At 35.5% G+C, this 18,078-nt stretch overlaps 5 protein-coding genes across 6 annotated transcripts in view; 4 read left to right on the top strand and 1 right to left on the bottom strand.

Moving 5' to 3' along the window:
• Positions 1–1,267: 1,267 nt before the first annotated feature.
• Positions 1,268–2,758, top strand: LOC135948997 (uncharacterized). Its single transcript, XM_065498455.1, has 2 exons — positions 1,268–2,029; positions 2,094–2,758. The coding sequence occupies exon 1, from the start codon at positions 1,272–1,274 to the stop codon at positions 1,887–1,889; it is 618 nt and encodes a 205-aa protein (XP_065354527.1). The 5' UTR covers positions 1,268–1,271; the 3' UTR covers positions 1,890–2,029; positions 2,094–2,758.
• A 3,930-nt stretch (positions 2,759–6,688) lies between these two features.
• Positions 6,689–10,516, top strand: GABPI (zinc finger DHHC-type palmitoyltransferase GABPI). The gene is made up of 2 exons (XM_065510856.1): positions 6,689–6,788; positions 6,880–10,516. Exon 2 carries the CDS (start codon positions 6,985–6,987, stop codon positions 8,188–8,190), a length of 1,206 nt encoding a protein of 401 aa, XP_065366928.1. The 5' UTR covers positions 6,689–6,788; positions 6,880–6,984; the 3' UTR covers positions 8,191–10,516.
• A 909-nt stretch (positions 10,517–11,425) lies between these two features.
• LOC135959790 (complex III assembly factor LYRM7) lies at positions 11,426–12,187 on the top strand. Its single transcript, XM_065510864.1, has 4 exons — positions 11,426–11,558; positions 11,621–11,764; positions 11,823–11,904; positions 11,962–12,187. Exons 1-4 carry the CDS (start codon positions 11,538–11,540, stop codon positions 12,105–12,107), a joined length of 393 nt encoding a protein of 130 aa, XP_065366936.1. The 5' UTR covers positions 11,426–11,537; the 3' UTR covers positions 12,108–12,187.
• On the bottom strand, positions 12,170–14,098 carry LOC135959777 (peptidyl-prolyl cis-trans isomerase sig-7). The gene has a single exon (XM_065510843.1). The coding sequence runs from the start codon at positions 14,015–14,017 to the stop codon at positions 12,185–12,187; it is 1,833 nt and encodes a 610-aa protein (XP_065366915.1). The 5' UTR covers positions 14,018–14,098; the 3' UTR covers positions 12,170–12,184.
• Positions 14,099–16,027: 1,929 nt separating this feature from the next.
• lili (LMBR1-like protein) overlaps positions 16,028–18,078 on the top strand; it is a 33,343-nt gene continuing 31,292 nt past the window's right edge. Inside the window, exon 1 of one of the 2 annotated variants that reach the window (XM_065510820.1) lies at positions 16,028–16,705. In XM_065510820.1, the coding sequence (XP_065366892.1) occupies positions 16,631–16,705 (75 nt within the window). In that variant the 5' untranslated portion in view covers positions 16,028–16,630. The remainder of the gene's footprint in view (positions 16,706–18,078) is intronic. The other variant, XM_065510812.1, reaches the window with a different exon arrangement.

The following is an 18,078-nucleotide window of genomic DNA, read 5'->3' as shown; positions in this document are numbered from 1 at the left end:
TAGGTTTTTGACAACATACTTAGGTTTATGGCTCTCAGTTACCTATCTAGTTGTCATCTATGATTTCTGTTTTAAGTTTTTTTCAAATGTTTGTGGTTTATTAATTTATTTTATTGGGAGTAAAATATTTGAGAACGTTTTAATATGATATCATAATCGTCCCCATAATGTAATATTTTATTAAAATAACAAACAAAATAATCAAAATTGGAAGAAAATAACAATAAAATGTTTACCGCCATATTCGAAATCAATTTTTATAAAATAATATTTGAATTACAATAAATTAAAATTTTTATTCCAATTCCATATGTACATAGTTAAATTCATATTGGACATAATAATCGAAACAACTATTCAGCAAACGTTTTTTTTTACATTACATGCTATTTTGTAAGAGCTAAAATAAACATTTGTTTAATCAATTTCTATCCAACCATTACACGATTATATTATTATATACATACATATGTAAATTGAAAACATAACCCTATTTCGCAAGAGGTCAATCTGGCATACCCAGATTGGCTGATTGTAAAAAATCCAAGGCAATAGGTGGTAGTGACCTAAGCGGCGAGGTACCTCTGGACTTCTCTCCAAGTACCTCCAAAGCCGCGAAAGCCCAAGTCGTCAAGGCGGCTAAATCCCCTGTTTCGGGTGCCTCTAAGGGGGAAGCGACTAAGTCGCCCCTCACGGATGCTTCCCATATGCCAATTGTGCGCTCAGGTCTTGTGAAGGAATCCTCCTGTCCTGAAGACGCATCACCCCTGGCCAATCCCGGCTCTGAAACTAACCCCAGGCATAAAAACCCTGCTAGAAGGGCTGCTACCACCAGGCGTTCCGCTTACCGCTTTGTTGAGGCACTTGGCTCGAAAAAAGTCGAGGACCTCACTAAGGAGCAACAAGCTTCGCTTTCCTGGGCGAAAGCCTATATTGCTGGTCTCAAGACCGCTCCTCCTTCTGCTGAATTACCAGCGGGGCCTAAACGGCAACGTTCAGAGGAGGATACAGCGACCAAGAGCCAGCAACCGGGACCTAAACGTCCCAAAGCGGCACAAAGGTCGTTAGCTAAATCCTTTAGCGAGATTGTCAAAGACAGTCTTGTTAGGGCGGTTATCGACCGGAGTGCGAATGACGGATCCATATCTCAATTGAATTGGGATATGGTGAAGCAAAAACTGGTAGGGGTGTTTTGGAAAGTTCTCAAAGAGATCCCAGGCACTCCTCCACAATGCGATGACGCTGGTTGGTACCAGGGTCACGTAAAACTTATGTCTTGTGTAGATGAACGCTCAGCGTTGCTACTAAAGACTGCCGTCGCATCACTGGGTGAGGTTTGGCCGGGGTCTAGGCTTGAGGTGGTATCTGTGAGTGAGATACCCCGAAAGCCTAGATCCATAGCTAAAATACCAGCTGAGCCATCTAGCCCGGAGGAGATCTTGGAGATCCTTCAGTGCTGTAACCCACAGCTTCCAACTCAAGACTGGAAAGTTGTTAAGGTTACGGACGCTGAGGGCTCTTCAAGGAAAGCGATCGTTGTCCTGAATAAGGACTCTTTGGGGCCGCTAAGGAAGGCACAAGGGAAGGTCTACTATGGATTTGGTACGATCATCCTGCGTGTCTACCGTAGCGACAACAAAGGCGATACATCCTCAGGTGATGTAAAGCCCATGCTCTCGGAAGAGGGCATGGATTGCAATGACGCCACTGATCCAGCCGACACTGAAGATACCAACTCAGTCTCTGAACTAGTTGGTACATTCTTTGAACGGATGGATGAGGTGGTGGACGAGGACGCCCTCCTGAATTCTGACCAGGAGGACGCCGACGTCACTATTGTAAAAATGGAGCATGGTGAGGGTGACCCAGATAAACCTTCACCACTCTAAAGCAGCATCAGCTGCACTGCTCCTCCGAATTGCTCAGAACGGGGAGGAGCTAGTCATGGTCCAGGAACCTTGGGTCCATCAGGACCGTATCTGTGGACTATGTTTGAAGGGCTATAAGCTCTACTTCGCTAAAGGCGCAGGTAAAATTAGATCCTGTATATTGGCTAAAAGCTCTTTGAAAATCTTCATTCTGTCTGATTACAGTAATGAAGATACAGTAGCAGTCTCATGGGAAACTAATGAAGGCTGTTTGTTATGGCTGATATCCAGCTACATGGCGCATGACCACGGGGAGCATCCACCAAACGATGATATCCGTAGTGCTGTGAAAAAGGCGAATGAGTCCAGGATACCATTGGTTATCTGTGCTGACGCTAACTCGCACCACATTGTATGGGGTAGCAGCGACACCAACACAAGAGGTGAGAGTCTTTTCAGTTTCATACTTAATAGTAGTTTGGAAGTAGTTAATAGAGGTTCAGAACCTACCTTCATTGTTTCAAACAGAAGTGAGGTACTAGACTTAACACTTGTGAGTGCTGAGCACCACAGTATGATTAACAATTGGGCTGTCTCCGACGACTGCTCTTTTTCTGATCATCTATATATTGATTTCAATATCAGTGTAACTTATAGGAATGATAATACCATTCTAAATAGGAGGAAGACCAATTGGGAGTTGCAGAGTGATGTACTCTCCCGGTCTCTACCAAACCCGCCCACTATTGAAAATAGGGACGATATTGAGGTAGCAGTTGAGGCACTTACAGAAGCGTTCCAATCAGCTACTAATTTGGCCTGTAAGCCGAATATCTGCAGGGGTAGGAATAAGCCACCCTGGTGGAACCCTGAGATTGCACACGCAAGAAGGGCGTGTCGTAAATTGTTCAACGAGGCAAAGAGGCTGGGTAACTGGCCGGAATATAAGTCCTCAGTGAACCACTTTAAGAACCTTACGAGGAATGCGAAAAGGAAAGCCTGGAGGGACTTCTGTAGCGGCGTGGAAGGATCCTCTGAGACTAACCGATTACGTAAAATTCTATCAACTTCACCGGTTGTACCGAGCTATATCCAGAAACCCTGTGGTAGATGGACTCTGAATAGTAGTGAAACACTTGAGGTCCTATTAGATACTCATTTTCCAGGTTGCCTTCCAGTCGATGATGAGACTATGAATGGGGCTGCCGATTCTGTTGCTCCGGGTGATAACTCTGTTCCGATAAACAGGGATAGAATCCAATGGGCAATCAAAAGCTTCGACCCGTTTAAATCTCCTGGGCCGGATGGCATTATTCCTGCTGATCTTCAAAAGAACGAAGAAATAGTTGTACCATGGCTCATTAGCATATACACAGCGTGTATTAGATGGACCTATATCCCCACATGGTGGACGAGATGCAGAGTAGTCTTCATTCCTAAAGGTGGTAAGGCGACTCACACTAAACCAAAGGATTATAGGCCAATTAGCCTTGCATCCTTCCTGCTGAAAACCCTAGAAAGGGTGATTGACGTATATCTGAGAATGACCATTCCGTCGGAACTCATCTCTAAATCCCAACATGCCTACTCCAAAGGCAGATCTGTGGAAACAGCTCTACATTCGCTAGTTGGCTCCATTGAGGAGTCGCTAATACATAAGGAGTATTCACTTGTTGCCTTTCTCGATATTGAAGGAGCTTTTAATAATGTCAGGCCCGATGCCATCCTATCTGCGATGGATGAACTGGGAATTGATCTATGTGTTCGCCGACTAGTCGAAAAGATACTCGGTTATAGAGTCATTTGTGCTACTTTAGGTGGTGTAAGTGTTTTAAAAGTGGCCAATCGTGGAACCCCGCAGGGGGGTGTTTTATCACCACTTCTGTGGAATTTGGCTATGAACTCCCTGTTGATCAGGATGGATAACAGAAGGATCAAGACAGTCGCATATGCTGATGATGTTGCAGTTTTTATATCTGGTAAATTTCTGGATACAATATCCAGTTGTATGGAATCAGCATTAAGTACACTGAGTGAGTGGAGTATTTCATGTGGACTTAGTGTGAACCCACAAAAAACGGAACTGGTTCTCTTCACTAGGAGGTATAAGATCGATGACTTCAGACCACCTAGACTGAATGGAATCAGTCTTGAGATTAGAGATAATGCGAAGTATCTTGGCATCATTCTAGATAAAAGATTGTCCTGGAATTTGAATATTCAAAACAGGATTAACAAGGCTTATGTAGCCATCTACTCCTGTAAGAAGGCAATTGGTACAAACTGGGGTATTATGCCGAAGGGTATCAGTTGGATCTTCAAAGCAGTTGTTAAACCCATCTTGTTCTATGGAGTGTTGGTGTGGTGGCACGCCTTGGATAATGCTACTCACCGTAAGGCTGTGGAACGAGTTCTCAGGACTATTGCGATACTGATTACAGGCGCTATAAGGACTACCCCCTCTAAGGCACTTTTTACTATCCTGAACTGGTTACCAGTTGATTTGATGGTGATACAAATGGCTCTCAACTCTGCTGTGAGACTAAATGCTGGATGTTCGTGGTATGGTAAAGATCATGGGCACTCTAAGATACTGAACTACTATGGGTACTTACATAGTAATGTCGATTACTGCATCGCAAAACCATTTTTCGATATGCATTTCCATATTAAGATCCCGAATAGGGATTCATGGCAGCGCGGACTCTTACCCCCTGATGATGTCATAAGGGTATTCACTGATGGCTCAAAGAGGGGCAATAGGGTCGGTGGTGGTTTCTTTATTGAGAACTATGGGATTAAATCCTATTTCAGGCTACCTAACTTCTGTACGGCTCTTCAGGCGGAAATTACGGCCATTAAACGTGCATCCAACTGGCTGAGGTTTTATCAAATATCTGGTGATATATGTATATTTACCGATAGCAAGGCTGCCGTTAAAGGAATAGCGGGTGTCTTTACGACATCTAGGTTAACCGAGGAATGCCGGGTATCCCTTAATGAGATAGCGAGACATTCTAGGATAACGCTTATATGGGTCCCTGGCCATGATGGTAATCAGGGTAATTGTATAGCTGACGAACTGGCCAAAATGGGGGCGATGATGGATGATGATGAGATCGACCCCTTTTCTGGTATTTCCCTTGCTATATGCAAGATGGCTGTTCAGCGGACACTATATGAATCTGCACAAAGCAGGTGGACCAATGAGTCTTCCTGTGTTACAACGAGGTCTACTTGGCCCGTATATGATGCCAGCAGGACGAATCTACTTATGGAATTTCGTCGTGAGCAAATAAGGCTAATTGTCTCCTTCATTACAGGACACTGTATAATTGGGACACATGCTAGGAGATTGGGCCTACGGTATAATGACTACTGTAGGAGCTGCCATAATGAAGAAGAGGATGAGACGGTGTCACACCTATTCTGTCAATGCCCGGCTCTGATAAATCTGAGGGAACGTATCTTCGGAACACCATTCCTATCATGCTTAGATGAGCTATCAAGGATAAGTCTTAGACGAATCTACTCTTTCATCAGAGAATCTGGTTGGTTTAGCCTGGAAACAACGGACGTATAATTAATACCAAGATGTTTACCCCTTGGGTATCACAATGGGATCAGTTTTGAATGGACCCAAGTGAGCTGCTTGAAGAGTGGCTACCCATGGAACCTAACCTAACCTAACCCTATTTCTATAAATTTAATTATTTAACAAAGTATTTTGTTCCGTTCAGAATTCATATTTTTATTATGTTTTCTTCGTGTTTTCGATAACACCGATAATGTTAAAATAGTAGATGCCGCCGTGAATTTGTTTTCCAATATGGTTCAATATCTAGACCGCAATTTGTGTTTTTTTGTTAGAATTCAAATAGCATGGTAACCTTTTTACAACTGCCTGCACTGTCGGTGTAGCAACGGCCATAAATGGCTTTTATTACGACACAGTGGCAACATCTGGATCTACTGCGCTGCGGCAGCGCGAACAAATTCACCCTTATCGCTGTTGGCGTATGAGCACTGCTACACGTTCAATATATGTATATTTTGTAGCATGCAGTATCGATGTATTGCTGAATAACCTAATATTCTGAAATCCAGATCGCGATCCAAATATCACAAGATATATTGAATGTGTAACTGTGCCATATGTGTTTTACGCTTACCACGGTTTCGTACTAGATTAAAGATAAAATGTAACCTGTTTCTTTAATCTAGTACGAAACTGTCGTAGGCGTAAATCACATACGCCAACCGCGATAAGGGTGATTATTTTCCTAATGGAAAATTCCCATTAGAGTTTGAATAATAAAAGTTTCTATTTCATAGAATTTTATGCAAAAAGTATGGAATAAAATTTGTATGATGAATTCAATTTTATTTTTTCATTATATTTTTAAGAAAAAAATTTTAATGGACTATATCTTTTGTAGAGCTGGAGTCTTATATTTTCTAGAGAATTATATTTCAACGGAGAGAGAGTAGGTGATCAGATCACTCCAACGACGAAATCATCTCACAAAAATACCTATTTTGATGACCTATTGGAAAATTTTATGATCAGTTCATAATTAATTAATAAATAAATAATAGGTCATGATTTCAAAATAGGCTCCATTTCATAATAGACTCAAATACTACTGAAAAAATACTGACAGATATTATTAGTGGTTTATTATATTTTGTATAATTCTGAACTTAGCAAATTTATTTCTACATGATCTTGTAAGTTCAAACCCATTAAAATTCTGATAAATTGAAAAATCTGGCATGCCTTCAATAACTAAACAGATGATTTGCTTCCCTGTGTTGTACACACAACAATAGTGGTTGGATGTGTTTTGTATATTTTCGGTACTTAAAAAATATATTTTTTCGTTGTGAAAAACTACATTATTTATCTATTAAATAAATGTAAGAATATAAACATTTCGTCCAATATTTGTATAATGTAAACATTTTAATTTGGTTTTGAAAACAGAAGTACTTTTTCTTAATATTACAGTGTATGTTTTTTAATATTTTCATGCTGCCTGGATTTTGATTTCTTTTTGTTTTGGAAATATTTCTATGGATAAAAAATCTATACGAAATGCTACCATTTTGAATAATGGCCAATTGTGATTATATAGCTGTAGCTCTAAAAGCCGAAGAAGAGGAAAATATTTCCCCAAATAGGACACGTCTTTGTTGCTGTGAATATTTGGATCAGCATCAACAAAGAAACCACATTTTGGCCTGCTGCTGTAATTGTTTGGACTTTGATTTAGCCTTTACCAGTTTTATAACGTGTCAACGGGTAAATACGCAGAATAAACAAAACATGCTATTAACATTCCAAGATAGATTACGTATACCATGGCGCGGTGGTGCCAAACGTATTTCCATGGAAGCGGTCATACCAGGTGTGGTATATCCCTTGGTTATTGGTTTGGCTGCTTTAAATGAGATAACATCGTACATAATGTTGGGTGCATGTGTAGTATTTTTGGCCTATGCCCATCATTTTGTAAAACGCAACCATGTGAAAACAAAATTCTTTTGCATGTGGATGATATGGTCAGTGGCGTATTTGATTGTGGGTCTAGAGTTTGCTCTGCCTTTGTTGGAACTATTGCCAGAGGAAAACTTTATATTGGTGTTGATGGCCTGTATAACCTTTTATTTGATATGGTTGTCGCGAAAGAATTCAATGGCATGTCATGATGTGCCATCCAGATCTAACGAAGATGATCTAGCTGATATTTCAGAAGCTACAGCAGCCGAGGAGGAAGAAGAAGCAGCTGCTCATACAGCCCTATTGATAGATAATGATTCCCCACGCAAATCCCTACACAATCGTGGAACTCATCAGCATCAAACAAATATGTGTCATAATTGTCGAAAGTATGTCTCGGCTCGTACTATACACTGTCATGTATGCAATGCATGCATAATGTTGCATAGTCATCACAGCTACTGGTTGGATTGTTGCATCGGCCAATACAATCTGTCATACTATACGGCTAGCATAATTATGGGCATATTAACACTGGCATTTGGAGTCTACCTAACGCTTACCGCTATATGTCACCCCATGCTAATTGGTCGCATTTGGAATATACCTATCACAATGCCAGACGATTGCAGTGAAGTATTTGATGAGTATACCCTAGGCTTATCTTATGTCTTATCTATATACGCCATTATTATGGTGACTTATCAATTAATTTCTTTGCTCTTTCAATTAATCAAATGTACTCGTGATCCCGTACACTTTATATTTGGAGATATGTCTCAGCCATTTTCAAAAATCTATAAAAAATTTAGTACATAAATTGGTGATTGCGTGAGGCAATACTTACTAGTCTACAATGCAAGGTTATTGAATGGACTACTTTAACTAGCTACGGTTTTTTGTGTCATAAAAAGAGTTTTTAAACTACTGAGAATAAATTTTAATACTTTTTGTTCATATATTTAAATTTTGTAAATTGTGGTTATGGATCATGTTTGAAAACTGTTTGTTAGAGTCGGTCCTAAAAAATGTATTTTTATGAATAGTGTTATTGTGAACTTTCGCTCTAAATGTTCCGTAGTATTTAATGGCTTAATGAAGTAGTATTTATTTAGATTTAATAAGTTACTGTTTGATTTCTGGCTCTATGCACAACGTTTTTTATATAAATACAATAATCCTAATAGGATTGATTTATTTATTACATTATAAGTATAAGAAACAAGGATTTAGTGCTTGTGCTATTAAGCAGCCCAATAAATCAAAGAACTATAATATTTTAAAAAATCAATTGGCGATATTAATATCGTTATGACTGGATATTATATTAGCGAAAACGATATCATAATTGACCAGAAAAACGATATAAGAAATAGTAAAATTTAGTCGTTTCGATATCGTTTGATTTATTGGGAGATAGATCTATATAATAGAGAATATTTTGGGAGATGTTAATGGGTAGAATCGTATAGCTCAGTTTAAATCACTTTTTTAAGCGATTCAATTAAAAAGTAGTAACAGTTCTTTATCTTTATCAGCCACAGAGCAATTACAAAAAGTATTTTCTTTTGATGTTTTTGCAATTGTAATCTGTTGTTGGAGAACTGCTATACCCTTTAAATTAAATCACTGAAAAAGAGATTATATTTCAGAGCGGCACATCTTTATCAATGGGCTCAATTTTTCATCCACCAATAATACAACTGCCTCGTCTGGAGCAAGGCGTATTTACACAAGATAAAAAGGCGAAATTAGCGAATCCTTTTATTTTTTATATATGGAGTTTGACATTCTCAAGATTAAGAGCTTTATTTGTGAACGTAAAACTTCTTATATAATAACTTAAAAATCCGCTAGAATTTGCATGAACTCGCTACTGCATTCACCTTTTATAAATTGGAATTGATATGGAGCAAGGACGAATTTAGCAAGGAGATAGCATGGTTGAATTCAAGTAAATTCAGCCAAATTCATTAGTTTTGTATATATGAAGTTTGACATACAAGCGTTCGGTCCATTTTAACGTACAAAATATATAATTAGTTGGGCTCCCGATGAATTCGCACATGCTATGTGTGACGTTGTTAAATTCGCCTTATACAATTCGAATTAATATTAATTAATGCGTCATGGCTAGTCCATGTATTTATACACAATTTTTTGATTCACTCGAATTTACCTGAATTCGCCACAACATCTACCATGTATAAATTCGCCTTGGTCTGGAGAGTTGGTGAGTTTATTAAAATAACTAAAAAATAAGTTTTTTGGTGAACAAAATTAGGGAAACTTTTTTATTAAGTTTGGTTAATGCATGTGTGTTGGTCACCTTAGGAGGAATCTTTTGGTTCAACTATATTTTTAACTGATTACACAACTCTCAATTTTTTTCAATATACTCGTATCTTAAAATCACTTTTGTCACAATTGTAAAAAATCTACAAAAACAACTAATACAATATTCCATTTAATTAACTATCTGCTTTAATATAAATACATAGATAAATAATACATTTCATATATGTAGGTTAAAAAGCAAAATCGTAACTAACGTATTCATGACGAAAAAAATTATTGCTTAATATCGAGTTAGAAATTGTTTGTGAATGGAAATTTATCACGACAGTTCATGAAACATTTTAAAATTAAGAGTTTTTGATTATAATCGCATATTTCGTCCTTTAAATTTACAAATCAAAATAACACAAGTGAGCGCAGTATACTTTAAGTTTTATTTTTTAAGCATGCATAACATAAACATACAATTATAACTATTTTTTAATTAGAATTATTTTCAAATTATAGCCAAGCTAAATTTATTTAATTCATAATTAGTGAATCCAAAGAATAGCTTCTATATTTTATTGTATTTATTAAAAACAATAAGAAATATTAAATGTAGTTTTTTTGTTTTAAAATATATCCAAACAAATTATTATTATAAACAAATTAAGATTAAAATTAATAAATTCATATATAATATCTTTACAATAATAAAAAAAACGTATGTATGTATTCGAAAATTAACTGAAAGTATTGAAAATGTAATGCAAGTAAGAAGCAAACTGCATCGTTTTTGCAAACGATTTTGCTTTTGTAATATTACTAATAAATTGCTGGGTAAATAAATAAATATTGAAAATAATTATTTCAGAATTTCTGCAAACAGTAGAACATTTAAAAAAAGGTTTAGAAGTTATACCATAATAAAAGTCGATATCAAAACATTGAGATCAAATATTTATTTTTGTGGATATTTACGCTTTTAGCATTTTACGGTTTTTTTGGAAAAATTCGAAAATTCCGTAATTTCAGTTTCATGTCAAGTGAACCAACTTTAGAAATCGATGTGTTCCGATCGGGATGAAATTTGCATCAAGTCCTATTGGAGAGTAATTCAGACACAACAAGAACTCTGAGTTAGAGGGGGTCAAAATTTGGCATTTCGGCCAAACAGGTGTTTTTTCTCATCCATGTAACTTAATACCTATTGTTCTTAGCAAACTGTCCCAAATAGTTTAGATAGCTATTTCTTCAATCTTTCGAAAAAAAAAATTGTTGACATTTTTTTTCCGAAATCAAAAACTTTTTTTCAAAATGGGCCTTTTTTATTTTATTTTTCAAAAGAAAGCTTGGGTCTTTTCCTTGACCTTTTTAGTCGCTTAGTGCGATGCGAGGGGGATATCTATCAAAATAAATATTTTGTAACTCAATATATAAAATTTTTGATTGTTTTTGGCAAAATCAAAAACTTTTTTGATTTTTTTAATTAATATGACAGTATGTACTTCAGACAATTTTTTCGCTATATTTTGTTGTATAAAAAATTAAGCAACAATTGAAAAATAGTATAATTAACCTAATGTATTTATTACCAAAAGTGTGCAACCCAAACATTATTAAACTATATTGATCTCAGATTAATAAATATGTATTATAACTACCGAACTAGTTATTTTTTTTAAATTAGCTTATTCAAATTTAAATTACATACATATTTCAATCAAATCAATAATGGGAGATATATAGTATTAAAAAACAAAGTACGATAATGCAACAACTCTGCATTTTTACACTGAAGATTCCAGTGGTTCTGAAACCATAAGAATAACACAAAACAGCTGACAATTACACAAACAACAAACATCTTTTTTTTGGAATCGAAAATGTCGCAAATTAGACGTGAGGTAACTTTTTGTAACAATATTTTTAATAAAATTATTAATTAAAATTACGGAATTTATTCTAGGTAATAAATGCATTTAAAAAATTACATCGCACAAGGCAGAATATATTTGCCGGAGACGATAGAGCTTTGGAGGCTGGACGTAAGGAAATAAATGAACGATTCAAAAAGAATATGACTGAAACTAATGTGGACAATGTGAAAAAGGTAGGCAATTTATTAAATAAATGTTGTTAAAGTCTACCAGTGGAGAATATTTTTATAGATGCTGCAATTAGCTTTAGATGTGGACAAGGAGCTACGAACAAATGTAATACAGGCCAAAAAGAAAGACGAGGGTGTTTACGGTAAGTTATTGAAAACGAAAACTGATTGTCTTAAATTTAACTTGTGAATTTTCTTAGAGTTGCGAATTACTCCTGAAACTACACGACTGGAAAATTTCCCTTTCAATCCTGATATTGAGATACCAAAACGGCGCAAGGGCAAATCGTCTGCAGCCAATGAGAGCGGTTGTTGTGGCGGGGCTGCTCCAGTAGAAAAAAAATAGTTTCATAAATTTATTTGACCTATATTGTTATTATATTAAAATTTTAGTAATTAAAAAAAATATATTTTTTGTTCGCTTTATTTTTTATGTTTTTTAGATTTACTTTTCTTTGATTTGCTCTTTTTTTGTTTAGTTTTCTTAGATTTTTTCTTTTTCTTTCGTTCTTCCTCCGAGGAGCTGTCTGAAGCGCTAGAATTTGTTTCAGACGAAGAAGATGAGTCGTTGTCAGAAGAGGATTCGTCGCTGCTAGTTTCATGCTTTGATTTCTTTGACTTTTTCTTTTGTTCCAGCTTTTTGTGTTTCTTCGAGGATGTGGCACCATTTTCTTTATTATACTCTGTAGAATTGTATGCTCTCTTTCTATCCAATTGCCGGTCTTCTGATGATTTATGTCTATTATGATTTGATTGTGGAGACTGTCTAGATCTTCTTTCTGAATTATATCTGTCATTGTATCTTTTATCTACGTAAGTATTTTGGCGTTGTCTTGGTGGAGATCTATCTTCATGTTTGTCGTTTTCTGTTCTATTGTAATGACCTCTGACTTTTTCTCTTCTGTCGGTTTTTTCAATTGATCTATTGCGAGATCTGGATCTAGAACTTATGCGCTGTTTTTCTGATCTGTTGTAGCCACTTCTGTCCTTTTTATCACTTCTTTCTAATGATCGATTACGAGTTGGGGGTTTTCGCTGTCTGTCTTGTTCACGATGACGCTCTTCTCGTGCCTTGCGCCTTTCAGCTGATGTCATACTTTCCCGTGACCGCGATTGTCTTTTAAGACGATTCTCACGAGTGTCTCTATCCCTTCTTGCTCCTGAATTAATATTTCTTTCTTTATAATCTCTCCTTGTGCCATCATTTCGTTTGTCTCCTTTGTCTCTTAAATTATTAAAATCTAAACCTTTGCTATCGCCTTCAATACCTCTACCTTTGCCTCTCCACTGCACTTTCGACACTGATTGCGAAAAGTCTACGTGAATGCGACGGTCATCTATCAACACATTGTCCATTTTAAAGTAGGCTGCTTCGCACGACTTTTGGTCTTCAAACTCTACAAAAGCATATTGTAAAGAGTCACCAGACTTGCGATCACGTATAACTTCACACCCTTTAACTTTTCCAAAACGACTGAATATGATTTCTAAATCATCATCGTTCGTGACTGGATTTAGCTTGCAAACGAACAAAACATTTTCTGGAGGTGCCATTTCAGCATCTGGCAAATCACCAACTATTTCCAAAATTGTTGCTCTTGCTTTGGCTTCACGTTCAGCCAGCATTTCCTGAATCTCTTCCATGCTCTTGCCATCGGTGTCATCAATATCTTCATCAGCAGCGATACGTCCATTTTTCAATCGCTCAGCACTCGGTGAGGGTGAACGACTTAGTTCTCGAAAGCCTCTAGGATCCGGAAAGGGATCTTCTAGTATGACCGTATGGGTTATTCTGATATCTTGATAAGGTCGAAAATTGTCATCTACTATAGATTCATTCAATTGTCTCAGCACTTCATGACCCTCTACAACCTCACCAATAACACAATGCTGACCATCCAAAGATGTTAAATTCTCACCCAGTGTAAAGAAAAACTGACTGCCCACCAAATGTTTTCCAGCTCCCACCAGCGACAAAAGACCGGCCGTCGTATGATGAATTTTTGGCAAACTTTCAGCTTCAAAGAATCTTTTATGATGTCCTTCGACAACTCCCCATATCGAACTGCCGCCATCTCCTGCACCGCTCGGATCGCCCGTTTGTGCAATGAAACCTTGTTCGATTGTGTGAAAAAGATTATAATTGTAGTATTTTAATTTACACAATTTCATAAAATTTAAGCAAGCTACAGGCCTCTCCTCGGTAAATAGATCCACTGTAAGATCACCGATTGTGGTTTCAATGACCACGGACATTATGTTTCCAAATTATTGTCACTTCTCTATAAAAACGTTTGCTATTTTATGAACAAAATATAAATTTGTGGTAAATAACATGAGTTGCTAAGACAGAAATGTTATTGTTAACAGTACTAAAAAGTAGTGTTGCCAGAGGTTTTTTTTAAAGAATTCAAAATTGTAATCGCTACAATTGTCTACCACAGTTTTCAATTTCAACTACTTAATTCAAAATCAAATTTAGCACACGAGTTGCATTTCATTTAAATTATTGGTTATTTGAATATATGTTGTAGGGTTTTATAAGTCGATTGTTCGAACAATCGACTTTTTCTTGAAAAAAGTTGAACAATCGATAATCTTATCTCAAAAGTCGAATAGTCGATAAAAGTCGACTTTTTAGATTGTTAAAAAAAATATTTAAATGTAACATTATACTAAAACTATTGCAATTTGGTACACTTGCATTTTTGTAGTGTATGTTAATATATGTAATAATAAATAAATGTTTATAAAATAAAGCTTTTTTCTGCACAAAATTCTTATAACATTCTTCTAACTATTATCGCCTTGATAAATTTAATTTTTATTACTAAACATTACAAGAGGCTCATCAATAAAAGTAGAAGCCAAATTATTTTTTACAAGAAATGGTAAAAAGTTGAAAAAAGATGGAAAGTCGGAAATAGTCGATTAACTAAAAAGTCGAAAGTTCGAAAAGTCGACTTTTCATATATCACCAAAAGTCGGAAGTTCGAAAAGTCGACTTTTTAAAAAATAGAAAAAGTTGAAGGGTCGACTTTTTGTTTCAGCTATAGAACCCTAATGTTGCCGGTGGGATAGACAAACCGTCTGGCAGCTACTCCACTTGCGATTGAGGTATGAGGTTTATTTACCACTTAGACACCTGACCATAAATGTCCCTCAAAGGGGGGCTATTCGACCTGGAGCCACCACTCCTGCTACATCCCAGTGGATTTCTAATACCAGTAATGAGAAAGGGCCTATTACTTTGGAGCCACCACTCCTTGGGGAGGAGCTAATTGATCTGGAGCCACCACTACTGCCTGTAAAGAAAAAGGGGGAAAATATTAAATAAAGGAAAAAGAATAATTCTGAACGATGCCATGTACCACCTTGATTTCGATGGCCGGAATAAAAAAAAAATAAAAATATGTTGGCTTAATTAATTAAGGTTTAGGCAATGGTAGACCGGTAAGTCCCCTTTTACAATGCAGAAATTGAAACGCAGACATTTTTCTCATTCTTTTTTGAACTAACCTAAACCTGTGTAAAACACACTCTACCTCTTCAACCCCTCGCCCACAAACTTCGTCTGTCTGCCTTTCAATTTCTGCATTGTTGCAGAAATTGCATTAAAACCAAGTTGTAATGGTCAATTTCTTTTTGGCTAGTTTGGGAGGGCAAATAATGGGAAAAACATCTGCCTCATCGTATTGGTTCTTGTGTTTGTTAAGTTATGTTCTAATTTCGGTAGTTTCTGTTTCTTCAGATGTTTATTTTTTCATGTTTGGATACGCGTCAGTCGAGAAGGTTTGGGACCTCCTGGCAGTCATCGAAAGAAAAGAGCTAGTCGGAAACCTCGCTTGTGCAACCGGTCCGTAACATATGAATATCAAGTATTTTGAAGTATCGCAGTAGATTATTGTGACAGGACATTATTTTCTTCTTCGCGGCCGTCTGGATTTTTTATACGGACCGCTATAGAACCTAATACCTATATTTGAGAATTAAATTAGGAATTAAACAAGAAATGCAATTATACAAAATTATCAATTTTGTTGCGCGTGTGGACAACCTTTAATGATACATACGTAGTAGTGTAGTATTATACTAATGCTTTGCAACTCTAGGAAAATTCATAGATATGGCAATACTATTTTTTATTTTTAGTTTGTACTAAAAAGTTAACAGTTTTCTACAACAATAAAATCAGCTGTAGTAAAAATTTCTTTTTGTGTATTTTAGCAGAAGTTTAGTTTAATTCTGTACGCGTTGCTGTGAAAATTCGGAAAAGTTGTTTTAGTTAAATGATTTTTGGTCAAAATCATTTGAGAAGACTTGTTTTAACACAATTTTCATAATAAAAAAAAATTACGATACACATAATTCGGAATAAATTATATACAAACAAATTGGAAAAAGTCAACAAAATTAAATGAATAGAAAGAATAAAAGTGAACTTTTCTTATCAGTTGGTGGACAAAAAATAAAATATGAAAATAAATCCATAAAATAGATATCGAAAATTATAGGTGAAAGGGCAAAACCAAGATTTTAACGAATCAAACAAAACGAGGAAAGGTATAAAAAGAAATCCTTAAAAAACGTGATAAGAATAGTTTTAAAAAAAGTGAAAATATATAAATACAATAACAACAAGAAGTGTTTTAGCTCGATTAATATTGTTGTTGTGAGGGAGGTGTCAAAGAAAAAATTCATTAAATAGTTAAATTTTACCCCTGCAAAGTGTAGTTTATGTGTTAATCCAATTGTTAAAGTGTTCTTTTTTAAACAAAAACAAATTATTTTTGCTATAAATTTGTGTATAATCTAAGCACTAAACTGGCCGCTATTAGTGAAAAATATCAAAAAAAATTCTTCAACAACATGGATGAGGACGAAGAGGATGAAGTAACAGACATCAAGTTACAAATATTTCATAACACTGTACGGGAACACATTGTAAGTAGAAAGAAACTTTATACCTACATACATACATGTTAGTTTCTTTTGTGGTAAATACCTATTTTGTTTTTTCTTAAAAAAAAATACCAAGTCAAATTGTATTGATATTATTTGACTAGTGTGATACTTCTGTACTTTCATACAGTCACGTTTTCAATCTACGAATTGTTACATTCGAGGCACAAAAATTACCACCACCATTATCACCATTACTATCAATGACTGAAGCGGCAGCCAGCCAGCATGCTGTATAAGTGGTTGATTTTTTTTTGTTTTTGATTTAATTTGGTTGCCCAACGAAAAACAAGTTCATCACATTCATTTAATTTTTTTGTTCTGGTATAGTAGACGCCAGCTATTACTTGCAAAACTAAACACAATTAAAAATTAAACTTGCTTTGGTTTATTCTAGCAGCTGTCTTTTGGCACGAGATTTTCATCAAGTTGTGTGTCCTTGGAAAAGGATACATACTTGGTTTTTTATATCATTTATGAAGGAATCATGACTGTACTGGTTTTATATATACATATATTTTAGTTGTTTCACAAATTTGATAACTCCAATAATGCGTGCTTACTTTAAAGATGTTTATTTAAAGGTTCAAATGTAATAATAAATTGATGATAGTTCTAGGGCTTTAATATTCTAAAAATCATACTGTGCTACCATGATTGCTTTAAAATTTTATTAAATTTTACACACAACTTAATAATAGGTGTGTTATAATTAAGGATCTAGAATATATGCTACAGTCGACTATACAAATGGCAAATTTTCCAAAAATTCAAATAATAGCTCACAATTTAAAAAAATTCTTCAGAAATTTTTTAGTATTTCAAAATAAGCGGCAGATTTGTATGCAAATGCATATTTTTTCTCGATCGTCCAAATACAATATAGAATAATTATCTACCAGAATCACACATTTTGCTATAAAATGGCATCGATTTGTTTGTCATATTTTACTTCGAAATGCATATTTATATCGGCATACAAATTTTTCGAATTTATTATACAAATAGTAACCAAAAGATATTAGTCGATATAAATATTGATGAATAAATTCTGTCAACTACGCGAAAAAATTATAAATAGCAGTCACTTCTTGGTTTTGTTGGCTAGAAGTTTAGAGTAGCAAACGATGTCGATTGCTTGATATTTTGATTATTTTAAAATGTAAGGCTCGTGATTAGGGTTGCCAGATAACAAACATGAAATAACTGGACGATAGAAAAACTTTACCTGGATTTTTAAAAACTAACTGGACAAAAATAAAAAAATTAATATGTACCATAAAAACAAAGAAACGTAAACTTCAGTGACTTAAATCACATAATGGTTTTGCCCACCGGGAAAAGTGATTTTCGTA

Source organism: Calliphora vicina, chromosome 1, assembly GCF_958450345.1.
Source record: "Calliphora vicina chromosome 1, idCalVici1.1, whole genome shotgun sequence".
Classification (NCBI taxonomy): domain Eukaryota; kingdom Metazoa; phylum Arthropoda; class Insecta; order Diptera; family Calliphoridae; genus Calliphora; species Calliphora vicina.
This window is presented reverse-complemented; position numbering and strand designations above follow the sequence as displayed.

Coding starts and splice junctions, on each gene's coding strand:
- LOC135948997 (XM_065498455.1), top strand. CDS start 1,272: ATGTCTTGTGTAGATGAACGCTCAGCGTTGCTACTAAAGACTGCCGTC.
- LOC135959777 (XM_065510843.1), bottom strand. CDS start 14,017: ATGTCCGTGGTCATTGAAACCACAATCGGTGATCTTACAGTGGATCTA.
- LOC135959790 (XM_065510864.1), top strand. CDS start 11,538: ATGTCGCAAATTAGACGTGAG. Junction 11,559..11,620: donor TGTCGCAAATTAGACGTGAG/GTAACTTTTTGT, acceptor AATTTATTCTAG/GTAATAAATGCATTTAAAAA. Junction 11,765..11,822: donor ATGTGGACAATGTGAAAAAG/GTAGGCAATTTA, acceptor ATATTTTTATAG/ATGCTGCAATTAGCTTTAGA.
- GABPI (XM_065510856.1), top strand. CDS start 6,985: ATGGCCAATTGTGATTATATAGCTGTAGCTCTAAAAGCCGAAGAAGAG.